The sequence below is a fragment of the Chiroxiphia lanceolata genome, chromosome 6 (assembly GCF_009829145.1).
Source record: "Chiroxiphia lanceolata isolate bChiLan1 chromosome 6, bChiLan1.pri, whole genome shotgun sequence".
In the NCBI taxonomy this organism is placed as follows: Eukaryota; Metazoa; Chordata; class Aves; order Passeriformes; family Pipridae; genus Chiroxiphia; species Chiroxiphia lanceolata.
The window spans coordinates 30298885-30321869 of NC_045642.1; the positions used below are offsets into that span (position 1 = coordinate 30298885).

Sequence of the window (22985 nt, forward strand, 5' to 3'; positions counted from 1 at the left end):
GATAACTTTTCTCAGAACACCCATCAGATTGCTATGAGCATCCACTCTCAGCTTCTCCCTTAAACAGCTCAGCCAAAAGCAGCTTACATGACCAGCACAAATAATGTAAAGCAAACTTTTCCATCAACCCTAGAGTCTGCTCCAGGGTCTGGTAATGATCTACAGTAGCCTTAAAACACCTATCATAAGAGTGTTTTCCCAGTCTGCCATATCAACAAACATTGATCAACAGCTTGGTTTTCAGCATGTCATTCACAGGCTACTCCAATGAATGTGAAAAAGACGAAAAAAGTTGATTGCCAGACATTTACTTCTCAAAAATAACTAACCGTTGTCATGTTCAGAGTCAAGGGTATCCAAAGGAAAATCCTTCCAGAAGCAGAAAGAAAGGTATCGTTTTGCAAGAAGATTTCCTTTATCTTTTTTAAGAGTCAAACACTTGGTCCATTTAAGTAATCTTGGAAAGCTGATTCTTTCTCAACCAATGCCTCAACTAGGTGGAGCAGAAAAGCTTCGCAGCACACTTCATTAGAAATCAGTTAAGTTAAACAGTTAAACAGCAGAAAAGTCTCACACAGTCAAATTTTCGGAAGTTAGATCCATAATGAAATGGAGCAATTTTTGCACATCTATCTTGCTGATGCGCTACAACTGCACACTACCCATTTCTGTGTGACTGTTCACAGGGGATTACTGCCTGGTAGTGTTCCTGCAAATGAATTGCTTAAATGCACGCAGTAGAGGTTTGTACTGCAACACTAAAGGCTTGGAGTTGATAGATATCTGTCAGTCATGAGGAACAAGAGAATGGTTTCCTTAGAGGAAAGTAGAAAGGTATTTTTCAAAAGTCCACTGGTCTTTAATCACAGATTAGGGAAGAAATAATTTTTCTCATCACAGAAATGTAAGTAATTTTTCCTCACTGAAAGCAAAATTGTAGCATGAGAAGGACTGCTTCAGAAATGGCTGGCTTTGAGAGAGAAAACTGACACAGACCACACACCACAGCTAAGGCAATAGCAATTTATATCTCTGCATTAAGCAGTCTCAACAGTTCGAATCCTACTCTGCCAGGTCTAAGACATGATGATAGGTGTCAAGAGAAAAGACATACCTATCTCAAGGAGGCTCATTAACTTGGGAACACTAAAATATCTAACAAAATCTCATAGGCTGAGGTACTACAACTTCACTTAGCCATCACAAGTAAATGCTCATTTATTGTGGTTTTAATCAAAGGAGTTGAAAGTGCTTCAGTAGCTTTTGCTGGTGGAGCCTCTTGCAAGGCTCAGAGACCATCTCCAGCTAAACAGGGTCTACTTGATCCAAATCACTGCTGCCCTGGTGACTTCACCAAAGGATGTACACATGAGTGAACCCATCGTGACCAAGCCCACCCTCACAGAGGAGAGTAACCTGGCTTGTCCCCAGCTCTTGGATGTCCCAAGTCCTGCTGAGGGATCCCCCAGACAAGAGAAACTCGAGAGGAAGGAAGGTAGCTAGGTCCTGCAGCCCTCTGCTCCATCATTCATTTCTGCAGGATGGCTCTGAGAATTTTAAATTAAAGGTGTTCAAGATGAACCTTTACTTGGTGGGGACAGAAGTGCATCAGCCAAATTGATCAGGTTTGGTCTCTTAGTTGGTATGTCAATTCCACTGGCAAATACAGGCATTCTGACATCCAGTGCTTTTGCTCAGGCATCCAAATGGCTTATCACTATTTCCTCTGTACCATTCAGAGCCGTAGGAGAAAAACTAGATATGAATTACTACTTTAAACAAAATAGGAAAATCAATACAAAGATGCTGAAAATCCTCTGTACTAAAAAAGTCTCTGCAGAACAAGGCTGTCAGTATATACCCACACAAATAACACACACAAATGTCCCAGACAACTCAATTCAGAAACTGTGCATGTACTCACACCTCAGGTTTCCTAAAAAAATATTGTCCCTTTTTTGCCTCATATAAAAGGGAGGAAGATCTATGGGGATGTTTAAATAGCTGCTGTTCTCTGTAGTCTAGAGCCAGGGGCAAAAGCACAAGGAAACAGAGTTGGTCTTATCTTGCCACAGTGCAATACGCTTCCCAGCCAAATTAGCTTTCTTTATCCATCCTATCAAGCCCCCTACAAGCTCTCCCCATTCCATGCCACTTAGATGCACTGAGTCAGAGGCTGTGAGACTTCTCTATTTCCATGTTAATATTCACTCTCTGGCCTATGGAGCCATATAGGGCAGTGGCTCAAACTGCAAGGATATTTCCAGCAAGGCTGCTCCAGCAGCCCTTGGAGCTGAACTGCAGGCTGCTAGTCCAAATGGCACCTTTCCAACTTGTCCTCCACTCAGTGCTCACCTAGAGCTGGGGATGCAACAACTACTCCCGAAAACGACCACCTGGTAACATCTTAACAGATGAAAACTCATACAAGTACTCCATCGCCCATCAGATACACCTTTAACAGACTCCTCCTATTATAACATAAAGACCAATATTGCCAGAACCAATTTCCAAATGACTGATAAATTTTGGAGGGAAGCAGCAAATGGAAAAAGTATATAGAGAACACCCATCCCCACCCTCTCTCTTCCTATACACATCCACCCCTTCGATTTCTTCCCAGAGCACTGTGTTAACCTGTGTGAAGAAGTAAGTTTTTAACCAAGAGGGAAAGGAACTCCCTCAACTTCTTTTAGTTAATAATGGCATTATGTTATCCTTCATCGCACACTTTCACATTACCAGGCAAGTAACAGTCATCATCCCTCTCATAGCCCCTGGTTAATATGAGGCTAACAAAAGGAATTCTCTTTGCAATCAACCCATCTGAAGCAAAACATTCCAAGAATGATGTCTTCACCTCCACTCAGGTGCTTTAACCTTGAGTACAAACACCAGTGGCAAAAAAATTAGATTTTGTAGAGCAAAATTAGATTTCCTCAGGGACCACAGCCAGCATCCAGCTAAGGTGGCTTTTTGCTTCTCCTGTTTCCCCCTACAGTCCTTCCAAACACAACTCACATCCCACAGTGCCTTCTCAGTCCAGTTACTGGAAGATGACCTCTGTCTCTAGACCAATCATGACCTAGCAGGGCCTCCATCTCCTGCAGGTATGGGGCTGTACTGACTCAGCCTCTGCCTCTCTCACAGCCCAAAGGGGAGGCAGTACCCAGGGACAAGAAAATGCAGGCATCCTTTGCAGACAGATGGAGTGATAACTTGGTAAGACTACTTTCTTCTGTATTTCTCACCCTTCCAAGCACTGTCTCCACTGGCAGTTGGCAAAATCTGGAAAAACGGCATAGTCGTTTATTGTAACTCACAGAGCAAAATACAGTATTAGTGCCTTATCAGAGCAAGAGGAGCACTAATAATTGCCTGCAGGCTCTCAAATCAAATATTCTTGTTTCGTTCAGCAAGCTACCAGAGCTGCCAGTTGCATGGCCCCAGCAAGACCTTTTGGAGGGCACAAACAATTATGTTCACAAGACTGAAGCGATGTCTTGAGGAGCCCTTGAGAAGTGATTAACACTCCCTTTCCATCTCAGCTGAAAGCGAAAACTGCAAAGCAGAAAACAGCTTCATCAAACACCCACTTCCACATCTACCCAAGTCCTTCTCCCAAAAGACGTTTCAAATCTAAAACCCACAGTGTTTATTTAATTAACTGCTTCCAGCAGTGCAAAGCACTCATAGATGAGCAGATCTTCATTAAACACATGGACAAATATTCATCTCCAGTAATACCACTGATCACCTAGATTTTGTGCTTAAAGGACAGAAGCAGCTGAAAACCCCAACTTCTACATACTGTGAGAGACAGAGTGGGAAGTGGCCCAGTGCAGCAGAAGTGTGCCCAACTGTTACACGCTGGTCTCCTCAAAACACACTCTGTTTGTTCTTCCTGTAAGCCCTGTCTGCCTCTGTCTGACTCACTGGCATTGTTTCCCAGGGCTCCAGGGTCGAGAGCAAAATCTTAGCCGAGTTAAAAGAGGGCTCAAAACTCATCTCTGAGACAGCTTCCATATATTCACTTCCTTTTTAGTCAGGGAAGGAAACATTTCTCCTTAGCAATCTGTTTATACCATGATATCCATTCGGAGAGGAAAAAAGGAGACAAACCAGCTAAAAGAAAATTTCCCCAAGGAGATAGATGGGGATTATTGGCTGAAAAAACTAGTAAAATCGATTCTTCAGTAGTCCAATAGTTCCTGCTAGCTTAAGAGGACTCTGCTGTACCCCCCCCGGCAAGCATTTCAAATACGCTTATGTGATTTACAGCCAGCAAGATATTCTTGCTTTATTCTCTACGAAAGAAACAGACCCTTAAAAACCCGAAGGTGAACAATTAATCCTCAGCACTAGAAGCTAAGATTCACACAGAAGAACCCAATAAGCAATTTTTAATCTCAAATTATTGAGCTTTGCAAACAATGGACTTTCAATGTTTTCAAGCTGGTATCCCTTAGTCATCTGAGAGAGAGCAGAAAGGAGAGAAAGCAGGGTGCCCCAAACCAAGCTGTTCATTTTGAAATTATCATAGTAAGTTATTTCCTTGCACTCTATGCCTTTGTTTGCTAGTGTCAGTATGGGAGAAGAGAAAACAGATATTTTAGGAGAGGGCTGCTATTAAAAATTTAAACATGCCATTATTTTCCCCTTTATCCCTGCATATCTGGATATTTTTGAATATTCAAGTTTTAGGCATCTCCTAATCAACAGATAACAATCCTTATGGAGCTACTTCAACTCAAAAATCAGTAGTTCATTAAGTAATTAAAAGCATAATAGTGGCAGCACAACAATATCATATGGAACCTCATCTCTTTCTGCAGACATCAAGGATTGCCATATTTCATATAGTAAAAACAACAGACATGTTTCTGTTGATGTAATTAATCTCTATTCCTTGACATAATAACAAGAGAACGATGCCCATGTTTATGATGAATTCTTCTAATTAAGAACGCTGTGCAAATGCCATGTGTTTCACATGAGGGATTTTGTCTAAACCAGGAACCCAGTTCAAGGATAAAATTCAGCTGCGTAGCTAGGTAAGCACAAATCACAGGGACACTTTTCCTTCTGCCAGGCAGGAGCCAATGAACCGTTCCCAGACAACTCGTTACTATCTGCAGCATTTGAGCCACTCATTCCAAGGGCCTTCACCTCGCAGCACTGCAAGATGTCCCACTTGCAAACAGAGACCTGAGCACTCTCAATGCTGCATCCTAAAGACACCCAAGAGGAGATGTGTCATCCTTTGGGGTCAAAGAATGTTATCACTGTGCATCAGAGGGGTATATTCACGTCAATTTTCCTTATTACCCCTGCTCTCCCTGCAAAAAAGCCATGGCTATTTAAACATGCACTGAAGCTCTAAGGAAGGTGATGTCAGTTAAATGCCCAGTGGGAAAGACATTCAAAGAGAAAGTCAATGGAGAATGAGCAATCAGGCTAAATCAAGACTTTAACCTTTCTGAGCCTTCCTCAGACTCTTGATCTGTAAAAGAAGATACTTAAGCATCTACCACATTTCTGAAGAGTCAAGTGCCCATGACCTGTCAATGCAAAAAATGTTTATTACCAAAAGTACCAAATGATGTATTTCAATCTTATTGTCTGTGGACTGTTTTCCCTGTAAAAACCTTTTGGTGCTGCTACAAATCTGTTTAATGTAGATATACAGGTTTGCTTTCGATCTGCACATTTCTAGTAGACAGATCCTTGGCTTGGTGCAATATCCAAGTCCTAACTAATCTGACACTAGTAATTAAGTCATAACTATAGCAGCCAGTACCCCAGTTTCTGGTGCATAAAACAGCAGTTTCTGTTTATTGACCAGCAGAGAGAAATCTGGCTGCCTAGCAGCTGAATCAGATGGGAGCAGCCCCTTCCCAATGCAGCAAAGAAAACTTTCAAGGACAGTCATCCTCTACCCACTGCCCTCTGGGGTAACACAAGTAAGCCATGACATACAGCCAGGTCACTTAATACAATAGGAAAAAATCCATTGATAGGACTTCCCTTGCTTGAATGGAAGGCAGGATGTTAATTTAGCTCTGAAGTAGCAGATAGGCCTCTCTAATAGCAGCCCTCTCCTCCTAAATCACAATTCTTTAAAAAGGGGGTTGGGGCCCAGTTCCTTGTACAGCAGGGAGCAGCCAGCTCCAGCCCCATCCCATTGAATCCTACTCTGTAACCCCAGCATTCTTAAGGTAATCTTTCCTTCTGGTTCCAGACATTGAGCATTCAAACTGGCTCAATATAGACTAAAACCACACTGTTGTACATCCTGCATATTATATTATCAACCTATTTAACAGGACAGAGGAAAGGAAGAGGTGTTGGATGGTTTCTGTGTCTCCTAAAACAAGTCAGAAGCTCCAAGAGCTTCTTCATGGGCCATTTCTACAGGAGGCAGTCAGCATCTGCAGGGAGGCTGCAGTTTTTTTAACATCTCCACTTTCTGTGACCTATACACCAAAATACTTGTAAAGAGGAAATAAATAAAAAAAAAAACAACTTCTTTTTGAATAAACTCAAATAGCTGAAGTGATGAGTTAAGAAAGACAACATTAAGAGCCTACATTTCAGCAAACATTTAATTGTTTTAAATACATATTTTAGTACTTCCACACCCCCTCTGTACTAGGAGAACATACTAAAGAAAAAAAAGTCCTTGCACCCCATGCTTCTTTGTACACCTTTCTCATCCCAAGGAAGCACCAAGAAAGCTCCTCAAATTCAGATAAGCTAGTCCAGCAAACTAAGAAGAATATTGCTGATCACCATCACACTCTCAGAAATGTACCAAATCAATTTAATTAAAGCTAAGAGAGTTTTTTTTAAATAGGTTTTTGAGAAATGCACTGCAACAAGTTCTTTTAGGTCAACATTTACTTAAAGAACAGTATAAATACCTTCATCCTTGTCAGACTTGATGTCTGTCCTGAGGACAGATAGCTGAGCTACCCTCTAATATCAAAGACTTTCCCATACAGTTGCTTTTCACATACACTTTGGTAAGGCTGGAGGTACTGAACTGGCAGAAGCATTGCACATAGTTCTTCTGGAACCAAAGCCTACAGGGAGCCTGAACGGCCCTACCAAGTAGGTGGGAATTTTTGACTTATCCTTCTCACGAGGTATTTCCTTTAGATCATCAGGGTTTTTGATCTATTTTGGCCATTTTTCCCCCTCAAGTAAGTCTAAAGAGCCATTTCTCTTACAGTGCAGAGCCATTCTGAAGAACCAATTCTGCAGAATCACTTCTGTCCCACAGCCATCACCCCAATAGAACCATATGGAGATATTCAAGAAGCAAAAGCAAGCCTGTGTCAAATAGGACAGACTTACCTAAGGATTCTGAGCTGCTTGCAGCTGTCAGGAGCTTCCTTGAGGTGGCATGTTGCTGCTGACCTAGAAACAATACTCACCACCTCTTTGATCAGGAGAGATGCTCTTCAGCATGCCTCACAGAGTGGGTTATCCAGCCCAGGTGCAGACTATACCCCAGGAGCCCCACTCTTAGACTGCAAAGTTTCGCCTGCTGCAGAATTACTGGCAACAAATATTACCCAATACCACTTGCCAAAGCAATGGGGGTAAATGCCTGGTCATCCATTCATAACTTCTCATCATCTATCTGATGTTGTTCAGACTGCTAGAGTCTGAACTTGTTAAGTACCCCTTCTCAACACAAAGTTGGGTATGCAGTAGCAGCAGTGGATGCCCTACATTGAGACTCCTACTTGAAGGGAAATGAGTACAATCAGCTGAATTCACCCCAGTAAAATTCTGCTGCTACAAAAGTAGACATTGCTGGTTTTGCTTGTATTTGACTATTAATAACCTGTGGGGAAAAGGCCATATGCCCAGTCAGATGGCATTGCCTGTGACAGCGTGTGCCACATGCCACTAGCCACGCATATAAGCATTTCAGCATCCAGGCTCTCATGTTGTTATCTATCTGTATAAAGAACTTAGTAGCAAGACAAAAAACAAGAACACACAAACACCAGGAACACAGATGCAGATGAAAACACACTTCTTCTTCAGAGAGAACAATTAAAAGTGTTACAGTGTATTTTCCATCCAGAAGATCTAATTACAGAAGATGCTGCTTTAAGCACTGAACTAGAAGCCAGACAATGGTTACAACGTCATGTGGCATTGAAAACAATATAACATGGGGAACCACACTTTACCCTGATTAAGTTGAGAATTTAACTCTCCAAAAGCAGAATTGAGACTGAAGAAGCAGCATCAGCCCCAGGGAGCTCAGCTGGTTGCAACCCCAACCTGCTAAGGAGTGTTTCAACACCATTTAGCACTAGGGTTGAAGTGGGAAAACCTGAAGTCCACCTTCCAGAGCTCAGCAAACACCCTGATATTTATTCCTGTCCAGCCTGGAAAGGCAGCTTATCACGACAAGAAGTCATGTTGCTAAGTGGTAGCAGGTTTAATAATTAACATTTGCACATACAGGAATCATTTAGAAGCTTTTTCTAACCTGACTCCCCATGTCCTCTCCCAGCAGCTCAAATGCTGCTTCTTCCTCCAAAATGAATGCATAGAAAGCAATGCACAGCAAAACCTGAGTTGGCATTTGGGATAACTGAGGTAAGCAGGGGGAGGGGATTTCCCAACACCACACTCCAGCCACAAGCCAAATTTGTTCCCTCCAAGCTGTCCTAGCCCACTCAGGTTACACGCACTAAGTGCCAAAGTAGCTTTAGGTGGCCAACTCATCACTGACCACAGAAACTACAAGAGGTGGGCAGATGGTCCAAATATATCATCAAGGCTAAAAGTAGTGAGGTACAGCCAGTTACAATAGTAGCTACCAGAGGGCAAACTGAGTTTTGATTGTCTCTTAGTAGAGGTGGAATCCAGTAGAAAGTTCTTGGAATAAGTGCTGGTACACAGTTAATATCCAAGCTGTCTTGGCTTCACTGGTAATTTCAGCAGAGTTAACAACCAGAGGTTAGCAGATCTCAATTATACCTTTGCTTCCTTTCAGCAGAGTGGGGGGCTTAATCTCAGCGCTTCACCAGGAAATGGGGTAAAGAATACTTTCTATCCCCAACTCTTTACCTTACTCATCTACAGAGGCTATACATTCCAAGACAGAAGCTGTCTTTTCTGTTCACATTTCATCCTGTGCAGAAGATCCCCCAGTCTGGATATCCAAAGAGATCAGCAGATAATCAAGAAGCATCCAGCAGCACAAGACTTGTGTGAGGTCTTGGGTAGGAAAAGACAAATGGGACATCTCAGGCAACTCTGATGTGTAAATTGCTTGGAAAAGGATGGCACAGCAACTGATAACTCCAGGGAGGCCTGTGGGAGGCCCCTAACAGTTTATTATTCTCCATGCCTTTCTCTCCCATCCCAGAAGAGACCCAAAACAAGTCTCTCACATACAGAAAAAGCCTGCTACAGAGAAACACATCCAACTGTGAGCTACACTATGCACTCCCCTGGCACACAGAGTTACAGCTGGGGCAGGGGAAAAGCTGGCAGCTGCCCGAGTGGCTGAGTTTTCACAGAGACCAGCTTCTCTTCATATCTCTCCTTTTGCACCTGAATCCTCAGCACACTGCCAACCCCCACCCAGCTCTTGCCAAGCAGACATGGGTAATGGTTGGAGTCACCTCCATTGCAATCTTGTGCAGGTCTACCTATTGGGTAATATTTGTTGCCAGTAATTCTGTAATGCAGCTGAGCCCACCCCAGGCTAAGCAGCGTTTGACTCTCAAAGGGCTCCCAGCTGACAGGCAGTGACCAAAGGCATCTAAATTTACCCCTATCAGATATGGGACAATGATATGGGAATTAACCTTGGGGAAAAAAATATTAAACAGAAAACTTAAAGCAAATTCTGACCTCAATAGAAATATTTTTCATTCAAATCCAACTCACCTACTCAAGACCATAAAGATATGAATTGCCTTTAGTGATTCAAAATAACCTTCTGGCAACTTGCTTCATGGCTATCCCTGGCACAGAGAATGGTGAAGACCACAACTAAAGATTCACACAGGGCCAGCAAGTTAAATATAGCAGTGGGAGGTGTATTTCTAGTGGAATTATAAAAGCATTAACAGAAAGCTGGATAAGTAAATTGATGATGCATTGTGGATACTTGAAATTTACTTAGTCTTAATGAATCTGTCACAAGACTTAAGTTTAGCAATTTCCTGGATATTTAATAAATACCATGTGCAGTATTATTTCCTAATTTCTTAGATTCACTGCTATGTAAACTAGAGAAGTTCAAATGGCCACCCTGCATTTCTGCTTTCTAACAGTTCTATGTATTCTTCCACAGTGAATAGCATCACCCACCTACACCCCTCTCCACCTACACCCCTCTCCCCACCCCCTCCCCAAAAAGTCAAGATATTGCATTTAAAGTTTAGATTTTGGATTCTGCTGAAGCTGAGCTGAAGGAACTGTGCAGATGAGTACTAGGTTTTCTAAACATGCAGCCCACTGGCGGCAGCAGCAAGTTCCTTTCATGCACTCATCATCTGGGGAACTAGAAAACGTCTTACAAGGCTCCTGTTCTAATGGTGCAGGAGACACAGAAAAATAAGAAGGGAATCCCTTCATAAACCCAGTTCCATTTGAACTGTCCCCCCCTGCAGCTGTTGGTCCTGTCCAACTGACTGCCAGGAGTCCCTGCTCCTGCTTACCAGGCAATCTGTGGACACAGACTAATGCCAGTGTGTCAGGCAGCTGCCACAGCTCAGGAGGTCACAGAGCATCCTGTGCAGACTCTGCAATACAGGCACAATAGGGTAGGGAGAGTTTTCTCACCCCTTCTTCAGCACTTGCAGTGCTGCTAATACCTATTTATCCATTCCTGGTCCTTCTTTATGATGTCTCTTAGGACATTTTGGGCAAAAGCGGAAGAAAAATACAGAGCATTCCAATCCCCTTTAAGCTCAATGCAACAATTATAATCCTCTAAGTAAAAGGAAAGAGAGGGAAAAATGAGATGGACTGTGACAGGTTGAGAGGACTAAATTCCTGTTAACTAGGGCACCAAGATTTAAAGGGCTCAGCTTTGCACACATCAAATGTCTCTAACAAGGTCCTCACAGTACACTGTCCTTGACAATTCCTTGGTGCAAGCGAGAGTTGATAAGACCCACTGCCCTGAGGAAGCTGTCAGTGGGCAAGAGGACTCTATTGCCATGGCACTGCCATGCCATGACTAATGCATCCAAAAACATGGGGTTGCCAGAAGAACTCAGGTAGCCCTTTTGATTTCCAGATACAAGAGGCAGCAAAGGTCGGAGTGGTAACAATCACACAGGGTAGCACTACACAATTAACAGCTGAACAGCAACAGAAAGAAGAACGTAGCAATAACCTATATTTCACATTAGCCCTGCCACATGCAACGATTTGAATCACCCCATCATGTCTCCTTCAACTCCAGCACATCTTTCCTGAAGGTGAGACTTTGGGCCCAAGAAAATTAATGAGTAAATAATTTACAATTCATATTTTTTAATAATGCTGTAAGGAGATTGATGCAGGCAGATCAGCAGACTTTTCCTATTACCAGATGTGACTCCATCTGTATCCTGCGCTGTAAGGACAGTGTTTATTTTCATTGTAAACCCCCTCCTTGTGGGTCGCCTAACATGAGATCTGTATCTGCTCAAGGACCTGACTTAAAAAAACCCTTTCACACTCAGACAAAGGCAGCTTTTGATAGGTGCTTGGGCCGCCTCTCCAAGGCCAGAACTCACCTGACTGCATCTTATCATCATCGCCTGAACTGACAGCTTCATAGCTAGTCCTCAAGGAACACTGATTTCTCAGCTCTTCCCAAAGTATCTTCAGGACTGCCCAGCCAGTGTGGTCCAGTTTTCCCAGCACAGACTGCAAATGCCTGGAAATGCCCCCCAGGGTCACTCAACAAGCAGGCATGGCACAGCAAGCTGGTATTTCAAGGTATGGCACAACCAGACTTAGACTACCTAAATGCAGAGAGGATGCAAATAGACGCCAAGTTCACTCAGATTTGCTCCAACAGATTTTTTTGAAAGGGTTATCTCACTGCAGAGCATCCATCCTTCTGATGCCAACCCAAGCTCAGTATAAACACCACACTGCACTCTGAGCAATGAGGGAAATACGACTGTGCTCACCTCAGCCTGCAGCTGGTACTGCCAGGGAAGCCAGCTCTGCAAGTGTAGCGCCAGCAGGGATGTGGCAACTCAGCATCACTATGGCAGGGATAGGGTTGTGACCTACCTGTTTGTCAATGCTCCTATGAACCCACCCTGAGATCACTGTGAGAGACTGTATCCTATCTTTAGGCATAAAATAGGTAGTTCAGACTAACTGAGACATATCAGAAGGTTGGGAGACACATACAGCCTACTCTAGCAGCAGCCTGGTAATTCCTACTACTATCTGAAAAATCTCCTAGAAAGGAATAAAGAAAGAAAACTCACCAAAAATCACAAGCATATTATAGCACCTGGGAAATACAGCATGATCATGCGCACCAGGAGTCTACAGTGAGCACTTGCAACATTCACATTTGCTAACTTCAATGCATTACTATTAATTTCTACAATTTCATAAGACTTTGGGAAACTACATAAGAAACACAGAATTTTTTCAACTTCATTGTGTGGATGTGATGGCTCCCATTTGCACTGCCACTCTATCCATATTCCTGCATTCAGAGACTAACTGACCAGTTACCCAAGGAGCTACACTGCTTTTTGCAGCTCTTACACACTCTTCCTTATTTATTAGGCTTTTTACTGCATATTTGGTACCAAAAGGTACAATGTTACAGCATGGCATTACTGGGCATGACACACTCTGGCACGAGATACTTTGTTCAGGGCACTCAGCATGCAAGCAGATGGAAAGCATAATTTCTCTACGATTTTGTCCTGCAGAAAGATTTCTTTCAGAGTGTGGCTTGAATAACCACCACACAGAATCTCTGAAGACACCTTCATTTATTAGAAGCAGTTTTCCAGCCAAGCTCTAACTGTTTCAGGGCTGTTATCCAAAACAAAAAGGGAAGAAAAATATTCCTTTTTTTTCCTCACAGGCACACAAAATGGATGATGCAGGTTTCAGCACAGGTGCTTTCTCTCTCTGCTATGCTAAAACAAAGTCTCCTCAAAAGGATCATATTTCAGCTTATAAGACAAAAAATTTGGAAAGTGGGAGAAGGAAAACAAGAGGTTAAATAAAGGAGATAATTTTCTGCAGCTTTAGCCAAATGTCATCAGTGACCTTTCTATAACAGTCAGAAGTTAGAGCACTATCCCAGCCTGAAGCCTTGAAGCCTGAAGTGCAAAGTCAACTCTACAGCTCCATCATGGCAGGATGACCAACCAAGCCTTATGTGACCAGCCAAAACAGCTTCCCGGCCCAGGGGCAGCCCCATGTGGCAGCTTCATTCGCATCCTGGGGATGCACAGGGCTCAGACACCAACAGTGCTGAGAGACCTGCACTGGCACTGCAGAGGGAGTTGAGGTAGGTCTCTGCAGAGATGATGCCCCTGAAGTAGCAGAAACAAAGTAGTTCCAAAGGGAGCACACAGCTGTCTATCAAAACTCCAGTCTCTACTAACACTGAGAAACTACCTATACGCTCAAAGCACATCACAACATAGGTAATTTCTCTGCAAAGATGAGGCCCAAGAGACCACTATATTTTTTTTTTACTTTGTTTTTGATTTTGATTTAAATGTACTCCTATATATCTCAGTGTCTCCGCATCCACCAGCACAACTGGGACCTGGAAATTTGAAGTGAACAGTCCTCCTACAGTCCTTTATCACTTTTATAAGTTGCAAGAATATATGCTTATAAAAACACAGTGGAAGACAGCAACAGGAAAGATACAAACTTTCCTAATAAACCCTGTTGTTCAGTGCACGGAGCAGTCCATACTGTCCCTTTAACACCTTCCTCTTGCAGCAGATTGGCCCTGACCTGCTGCATTTCTGTTAATCCATTGCTGGTTCAAAGGTATACAAAGGGAGAACTCAACCAAATATTTTGCTAAGGTTATCTCTCTCATCTCCAGTCCTTTACAAAACCTGCAAGCTAAGCCTCCCAAAAGCCCTGTGAAGCAGATAAAATCTCCATTTTAGACTTTGGGGAAACTGAGGCATGTATAGAGCCTGTAAGTTTGCAGCTGAAGATGAGTTTGCAGTTCAGTCAATAAGCCAGTTCAGCTCCCTATCCATGGATTTCACTTTAGTTTTATCTTTCCCTTAATGTGGTAGTATGGGGTGTGTTGTGGAACATGGCCTCTGAGCTAGGCCTGTACAGACAGAACGGCAGGGACAGCTGATATGACAACCCCAAAGAGCCGACAGCGTTACTGCAGGAGTGCCAGGTAGGGCTAGAGGAGCACAAGGGACCTGCAAACGTGACCAAAACAGGAAAGAGAGGGTGAGGTCCTGGGACTGTCACTGAGGTGACATTGAATAGGAACAACCAGCTGGCATCCTGTGGGGAGCCAAGGAAGAGCAAGAAATCCCACCTTGCCAGGCTCTGCCCTGGGGCTTCCCCCGCAGACAGGACGCAATGCACAGCACAGGTGAACTCCACTGACCCACATGCTTCATACCCAGCACATTCACCTCTGTTTGTTTCATTGCCTTTGTGCTACTCCGCATGTTTTTCTAACAGGAGTAATTTTCATTTTCAGCACTCCAAAATGGGCAGTCCCAGTTCAGTGCCACAAAACCACAGTGAAACAGAACTACATTTTCTCCCCTTGACTCAACCTGTTTGCCTCAGGATGAAGTGTCTGGACCAAGTTTCAAACATCAAACATCAAACCTGAGATGTCCCTCAAAGCATTCTGTTTCCAGCAGCACTGCTAAATTTTTAACTTTAAAATTTTGTATATGCAAAGACAAATCTAACTGGGGAAGCAGCTGCATACTAAAGAATGCTTCAGCTAGCTAAAACTTGCAACTGTTTCACTCACTAGTTTAATGGAAAGGCTATAGTAAAATACATCATCTTCAGGAGCACTACACTTGCTCCCCCCTCACATCTACACCCTGTCCCAGCCTGCCGAGATCACCATGGTCTCCAAGCCCCAGCTGCCTCACTGCAGCTACAGCATCACTTTGATTAACAACTAAGGCCAGTGTTGCAAACTGGATTTTATTAGTATTACTATTGTGAACCATTTCTTTTATTTTATTTTTTAATGCACCACATGGGCCACTGGGACAAATTAATACAAAATAATTTCCTGTCATTTAGGCAAACAGCAGTCATTCCCACATTTTTAAAACATAAACACTGTAAATAAAATATTAAACTGTCAAACTGTCCTTGAATCTTCCTCCTGCAGTAATACCCTCAGAGAAACAGTTACCAAGTCATCCTTCCCCAGGGAGCTGGCACAGGCCTCTCACATGCCATAAGACGGATCCCACAGAGATCCAAAAAAAATCAGTGTTGTAGGGGTCTTGCCACAGCAGGAATGGATGCCACAAAACTCTAAGCATTAAGGGCTGTGCCTCCCACCCTAATATAAACTGGTAAGAGCAGAGGCCATATAGTTGCAGGGAAGAGCCAGGCAGGTGCTGAATTTTGGCAGGGGAATGGGCCAGGCTGAACATCACAGACAAACCCAGCAATTGGCAGGAGCACCTTCACCTACAAAAGCATTGGCACTGCAACCTACAGCTTCTTTCCCACCTCACTTCCAACATTCATGATATTTGCAGAGCCACAGAGAGCAGAACTGTTTTGCAGGCTGGTAGGACGGAGAGTTCACAAGTGTGTAAATTGACATGCAGCCACCCAGCATAAGAGCAGAAACAAACCCATATAGCCACATTCCTGATCTTGGCCCCAAAAGGCAGGAGACTCAAAGAGGGAGTAACCTGGTATGAGTAAAATGGTAAGCAGCTTGCTGAAATGGACTGTGGCATCTCATTAAATATTAGGCCTTCTCCTCCACAGCACAGCAGGACATGAAATCAAGCCTGACAATATGCCAATGCAAGGAATTAGTGCTCTTCCCCCTCTTGTTGAGTTTGTTGGAGGTTTTTTATTTATTTAGGATCTACCTCAATTCCCAGAGTTACAAGCCTGAGGCTACAAGACCTGCGTCCAGGTAGGCACACGTACGGGAGCCTTAATGGGATACAAGTCCTTGAAAATGGTATCATTTAGCAAACCATGAAAGTTGCAGGATGTCCCAGTTGTTAGAAAAACAACATCCTGTGAAAGCTATGCACAGAGGAAACGTGATGAAGGGATGAGAATAAAATCATTCATGAATACACGGTGAACATCAGCCAGCACCTGCTCCACAGGATTCAGATACCCACGGCCAAAGGCAAGACAAAACAAATGCAGCAGAGCACACTGTTTGGCCAAGTTAGTTAGGTGTACCAGGGTCTGAAGAGCATATATCAAGGGGCTCTTAGACGGTGCTTAAATGTGCTAGTTTGACAACTCAGAGAAGCAGGTAGACCCCAGCCACTGCTGATTTTCTAGCTAAATAAGATGGGGGAATCAAACAATTGACATCTTTCTTCACCAACTTGTTCGATGCCTTCAGATACCTCCTGTTCTCAGCAAAGCATCCCGAGGAGTCTCCTGCTCGCTGTCTCACCACAGGCAGTGATGTTTTGCAGAGCATTTAGAAAGCCTTTGCTATAAGGAAATAAGACGCCTTGATCTCATCTCCCCAGTGCTCATTTTATACGGCTGAGCAATGAGGCAGGCAACAGCCAGGAGGGCAGAGCCCAGGCAACCTGAGCCAGTATTACAATATAGGGTCTCTCCACTGCCAAACAGGCTCTAGTGGGGTCACAGAGGAAATACACAGGTCACAAAAGTTGGCAGGACAAACACAAGAGACAACATACCTGCTCCAAAGAGCAACTGAGAAAGATAACAGGCATCATATCTGCTCCAAAGAGCAATTGGGCACCAGCCTAACAAAATTCAGAGCATTTAAATAACAGTACTCTTCTGTCTCCATCTTTCAGGCAAGTTGCTGCTTTCATGACACCCCAGAGAAGTGAGCAAGATGGAGAAGCCCGTGGGCAGCCTCACATCCAGCTTTTGACTGGGAAATGGGAGCAAATACTCTCACCCTCAGCTTATGGTCAGCGAACAGAAAAATTCCTCTTTCAAAGCTACTACCAACCACCCCTCTCACTAACAAGCTTTGCCCACATGGCAGCAATGGCCTTGCTCTCTTCAGCAGGGCACAAGTATGCTGGACAAGCTTCCCATGCCACAATCTTTAGAGGTGGAAGAACAGATGGACTCTGCCATCAGTGTCATACTAAAGCAGACAAGCAGTATAAGGTGAACAATGAATCACCTGTACATAGTGTGGGAATGATGCCAAAACCCTTCCAAAGACACACTGCAAAACTTCTGGTCCTCGGAAATTTCCTGGAGGAGAGGACAACTTTTTGCCTGGGAGAGACAGAAAAGAGCTCAGGGAAGAAGTCTATCCTTCAGAAACACTCAACACACAAACCAACTGCCAGAGCTGTGCTCCAAAATAAAAATGCTTTCCTGGGACTGTGGTACTCACTTATGTTTCCACCCTCCATGGCAAGTGGAAGGGGAAACATGCAGGGGCTCAGTGTGTCACCAAGCCAGTCCTGGTATTTACCAATTTCTGAATTTTTATTTCAGGCATCTCTAGGGCCTGTTTGTTTCAACACTATTGCAGAGAGACCACATGTCAAGATTTCTATGTATAAAGAAGAGATCTGTAGGATCACTTTCAATACATGAGCTGCTTCTGAGACACTGACTTCTGATAGCCCCATGCCCCAACTTAAATATTCAAAGATTTCCCTTGCTGACTCCAGGAATCAGACAACCAGATTTTAAGTTTAAAGTTGTGCTAGTAAACACGAGGTCAACAAGTAAAAAATCAGTTTCAAGCTGAGATTTGCAATCAACTACAGTGTTTACCTGAGGTGATTTTTATTCTTCACATTGAGAGAGAATAAAGAAGAAAACTACAAGCCCAGAAAGCACTTCAATTTTTAAACCCATGCAATGCACCTTCATTTGCTAAGGATTTGAAATGTCATAGCATAAATACAAGAACAGAACTCTTGGACACACTCATCCAAAAGAAAGATTTTTTTTCCTTTTTCCCAGACAAAAGAGCAGCCAGTTTTAAAAAACTGAAAAAATATTTTCCATAGACTCATAAGTCACAAGTCACTCTTATTTGCAGATGAGCCCAAACCCGAACTCCAAAACCATCACTCATGAGGAGCAGAGGAAACCAAAAAATAGTTAAAATGGACAGCTTGTCTCAGTGGTTACTCAGGGATACAAGAAGCAGGCAGAGCCCAGGCACGCCTCCCCTTACACAAGACTGCCATTACATATTAAGTCAAGGAACCTAACTTTGATGGCAATTAACTCAGGGTCGAGGGCCCTACAGTGCCAAAGGACAGCTGCTTCTCTAGATTCGTTATTTCTCCAGCAGAGCAATTGATGTGGCACATTTTCCATGTTGGCTGGGACAGGGCAGTGGGCCTTGTCGCAGCCCACATGTTGCGCAGTCAGATGAAGCCGGGCCATGCTGAGGGCCACATGCACAGCTACAGCCCTGGCGTAACCAGCCCTGCAGGCTCACACAGCTAACTCGGCCACAGGACCAACTGCTCAGACCCGGCTAGATGCCACCCCCTGCAAGGGTTATCCCCGGACCCCTGCCAACCTTCCCACCCCGTACCCACCTACAATCGCTTCCCTGATTCTGGCCCCAGCAGCTCAGGCAGACGCCATGGCCCAGTTGGCTTGTTATGTGCATCGCAGTGAAGCACATCAAGTTCTCCATAGCCATGGCACTGCATAGTTACAGGAGCACACATATTGTATTTTACCAGATTGCCTCTCACAGCAACCCACCAAACCCTAGGGAAACCGCTCTGCATGCATGAGGGGAAGTCCAAATACCACAAACCCCTCCTGTTTCTCTTCTCTATGTAAATGGATCGTGGTAGGTCAGAATGTCATATTTCCACCATGCCCCACTGTCAGGTGCATCGGGAGAGGGTCCTCCTTCATCTCAGCTGCTGCCTGCTCGGGGGTCAGGACATACTGGAGGGGGCTGGCACATCCTGGGATTCCAGTGACAGAGGGAGAGGAGAGGCAAAGGACGAATATTTTTCCTTGCTAAGGGATTTCAGGCATGGAGCAGAGCTGGGATGCCTTACATCGTTTTGAGAACAGGACCAGATCTGGAGTGGCTGTTGCGCGGTGCTACATCTTGTAAGGAGAGGCTTTGTGGTTAGCCATAAGCACATACTGCCTCCCCCCAAACAGCAGCAATATAACAATGTGTGGCGCTGCCACAGCATCCTCCTCCCGAGGATTTTAAGGTGCTTGGCAGATGATATGGACTCGGGCAACCTCACAAGCCCTCTGAGAGGGAGTAAAGTAAACGCTATAAAAACCCAGAAGGGATAAGCGGTGAAATGGAAGAATAAAACTGCCAGAGCAGCTTGTTCAAGCACACACAAGAAATCAGGGGCTCAGGGGCAGCTTCCTCTGCCACTGAGGTGGAATCAAAAAGACGGGAGTGCTCTAAATCCTCTGTTTATTCAACTCAGCCCTGGCCAGCCTGAGAGCATTTTCCTGAGTGCCTAAAGGGCTACAGCAATAACAGCACTCACACAGAGCTCCTCACCTCACTGTACTAATTTCCACAGTCCTGCTCCATAGAGGAGGATGCACAGAGATCCATAGAGATGCACAGCAGAGCAGCTTGAACTGCTGGAAGCCCACGGCCCTAGCAAGCAGGAAATAACATCCTTACTCTGCCTATGAGCCTCAGTTTTGACTTTTGAGTTTTGGCAGCTGCAAGCAATGGCCAAGGGTCTCATCTGAAGGGTTTCCACCCTGCTGCCTGAAGGCTGGGAGTGTTCTGACAGCATTTTCTAAACATTCATAAGGCTTTCCAAACACTCATACACACATCTTCCACCCCCACTTTACAGCCGGCGAAAAGAGAGACACAGGCCAAAAACCCCAGTGCCAGTCAAGGGAGAGGAAGTGGAGAGCCCCAGTGCCCGGTCCCTGCCCCAACTCTGACCAGGCTGCTGCTTTTGTTCGCTTCCATGTGTGCATAACCAGCTGACAAATGGATTTGCAGCCAAAGAGTGACACACAGTGCAGTTCCCAAACTGCTTCAGCTCCCGGGAATAGTATTGCTGGGCCACTTTTTGCTCCAGGGGCTGGTTTATTTTTTATGAAGCTATTGCCTAGAGTTGGGAGAGCTTTATTGATGCTGTTATACAGGCTGAGGGGAGGACAAATCACCTCCATAGACAGAGCAGAAAGATTCTCATCATCCTTAAGTCAGGAGCTTGATTTTATCACCTCACTGAGCCCAGAGATACCCAGGGAAGGCAGAGTGTTCGACTCTCAACAAAACTGAAGTAGCACATGAGGGCACTGCTACCACTCCTAAGGATAGGAAGGAGACCTGAGGGCTCCCGTCCAACTACCACCCTGCCCAGACTCTAGCCTGAGCCCGACTCACAGGCTACTGTCTCTGGCTTAAAAGACATAAAACTCACGAGTGGTGTCCAGGTTCTCCAAGCGGAGGGGGCCGAGGTAGAGGCTGGTAAGGGTTGCACAATCCCCCAGTGTAATACCATTCGTATCCCCCGGCCCGATGCTCAGAGCCCGGCTGGCCGGAGGACGGGCTTGTGAGAGGTCATGGCTCTTTGCTGGTCCTGACGGCAAAGCACTGTGATCACATACATGCCTGTGTGTATACATATGTGTATGTATGCGCCTCCTGAAAGCGAACCAAAAACCTTCCAGCTGTTCCACCCGCCCTTTTCCCTGGCCAAGGGCAGTCGCTCTCAGCTGGAGGAGCAGAGCCCGGGCTGAGTGATAGCGGCGGAGACAACTCGCAAACACTTTACCCACGACATTACTCTATTCCCCTGAGCGTGCCCACCCTGCTCCCCGATTGTAGCGGCTGCCATGGTGACAAGCGCGAACGCTAAAATAAACAGAAAACAACCCGAAGGCAAAGCGCAGCCCTTCGCCAGCTCACCCCGCGCCCGCCGCGGCGGCTCCCTCCCCGAGCATCCCTCCCCGCCGCGGCAGGACGGGATGCCGGCGGCCGCCGCTCACTCACGATGAGGGGGATGGTCTTCTCCTCCCGGCGGAGCTCCAGCCTGCCGGCCGTCCTCTGCCCGCTCCGGGCGCCGCCGCTACCGCTGCCGGCGGACCTGCCGGCGGTCGCCGAGCGGGGTTTGTTGTCCTGCCATAAGTAGTAGAAAGTGCCCAGGATCCAGGCGACGGTCAGGATGGCGATGGCATTGGCCCTGATTCTCCTCATGCCGAGCGCCCCAGGGGAGCCTGGGAGCGCTGCCTCGACGGGCAGGGGCGGCTGTGGGAGGAAGGAGAGGAGAAGGAGGCGGTGGCGGCGGCGCGGCTCCCCCCCGCCCCGCACCGCTCCGGTCCCGGCCCCGCACCGCCCAGCCGCCGCCGCCGGGTCCTAACGCCTCGCCCGCTCCGCCGCAGGGGGCGGAGGGCTCCGCGCCTCCTCCTGCTCCTCCTCCTCCCGGCCTGGACGGCGCGAGGAGCCGGGGCAGGCTGCCGGCGATATGCGGCTGAGGGTACGCTCAGCGCTGCAGCCGAAGCGGGGAGGGGGCGGCAGGGCCCACGTGGCGGGGCGCAGGTAACACGGGCTCAGCCGCAGGGGGCAGCTGCTGGGACGCGGGTAGCACAGCAGTCTGCCCTCCTGCCCCGCCTGCTCGGGTCCCTGTCCTCGCTGGCCCCAGCACCACGCGGTACTCCTGTCCGTAGGGGAAGTAACCAGCCAATACACCGTGGCACCCCATGGCACACGGGATCTAGGCATCCACTCCATGGAGATGAGCACATCTCGTACTGAAGCTGGTGTGGTTCACAGGAGCAAGGCTCTCGGGCTGATGATGGAGCTGCCCAAGCACCCGTTCCCATTGCTGCTACACACAACCACACAGCAGTCGCACACTGGCACAAGAACTGGGCACCTGGGCCAGCACCACAGCCTCGGGCCTTTCGAGCCCTGCAAGAGGGCAAGCATGGCAGTGGAGTGTCAACGATGATACAATTCCCCATTACAGGGCACTGCCAAAGCTACAGCAGTAAAAAGCTCACTGAATTCAGCCCTGAGGGCAGCTTAAGCAACAGACCATCCAGCTTGAGAAAACAAGCTTCATTTAGGCACAGTGCAGCTGCGGTGCAGCTACAGCTTAAAGGTAGCTTGTGAGAGCAGGAGGAGATAGCAATAAAAATTAGCAGTGAAGAGAAATGCTTAGAAAATGTGGGTGCTTCCAAGGCACCTGATGAGGGGATTAGGGGATTTGCATTATAGTACAGAAAATGTCAAAAAGGCTTCTAAATAATTTTTTGCCCTACCTTCCTCCTGATCAAATTCCTCTAAATGTATTTACAATTTGCCCTACTAAATTGCCCTTTCAGGTTTACCTGTACACTGCTTGTTTCCTGAGATACAGTACAGTATAAAATTCATCCATCAGATTTGTACGTGCTAGCACTCAGGGCAGAATGCTATTTCTAGAACCACCACTTCCAGGGCTGCTCTACACCAACCTCCTTGCAAAGCACACTGCACTCCTGATACAGAAAGATGTTAGAAAGCATCTCACATCCTCCAAGGTACCTTTCCCAATGACTTGTCAAGCACCATAGCTTCCCAGGCCAGCTGATAATAGTCAGTGGCTAGGGGAAGTTTGAGACTTTAAGGCAAAAACAAAGTCCTCCAAGGGATCAACAAAAACATAAGGAGTCCAAGCTACCCAGTCCATACCTATTCCAGTGGTATGAGTAACCTGTGGAAGATGGGCTCCCACTATTTTCAATCTCTTTCCCAGTCCTACCAAAAGAAGTGCATCTGCTCACCTACATGCGTTTGGATCCAGCAGCTGCCTGGG

At 45.8% G+C, this 22985-nt stretch overlaps 1 protein-coding gene across 4 annotated transcripts in view; it reads right to left on the bottom strand.

Moving 5' to 3' along the window:
* GALNT16 (polypeptide N-acetylgalactosaminyltransferase 16) overlaps positions 1-21485 on the bottom strand; it is a 75778-nt gene extending 54293 nt beyond the window's left edge. For 3 of the 4 annotated variants that reach the window (XM_032691776.1, XM_032691775.1, XM_032691774.1), the window contains exon 1: positions 21179-21485. In XM_032691776.1, coding sequence (XP_032547667.1) covers positions 21179-21382 — 204 coding nt within the window. In that variant the 5' untranslated portion in view covers positions 21383-21485. Of the gene's footprint in view, positions 1-21094; positions 21127-21178 lie in introns of those variants that run through there. The other variant, XM_032691777.1, reaches the window with a different exon arrangement.
* Between the last annotated feature and the right edge of the window lie 1500 nt (positions 21486-22985).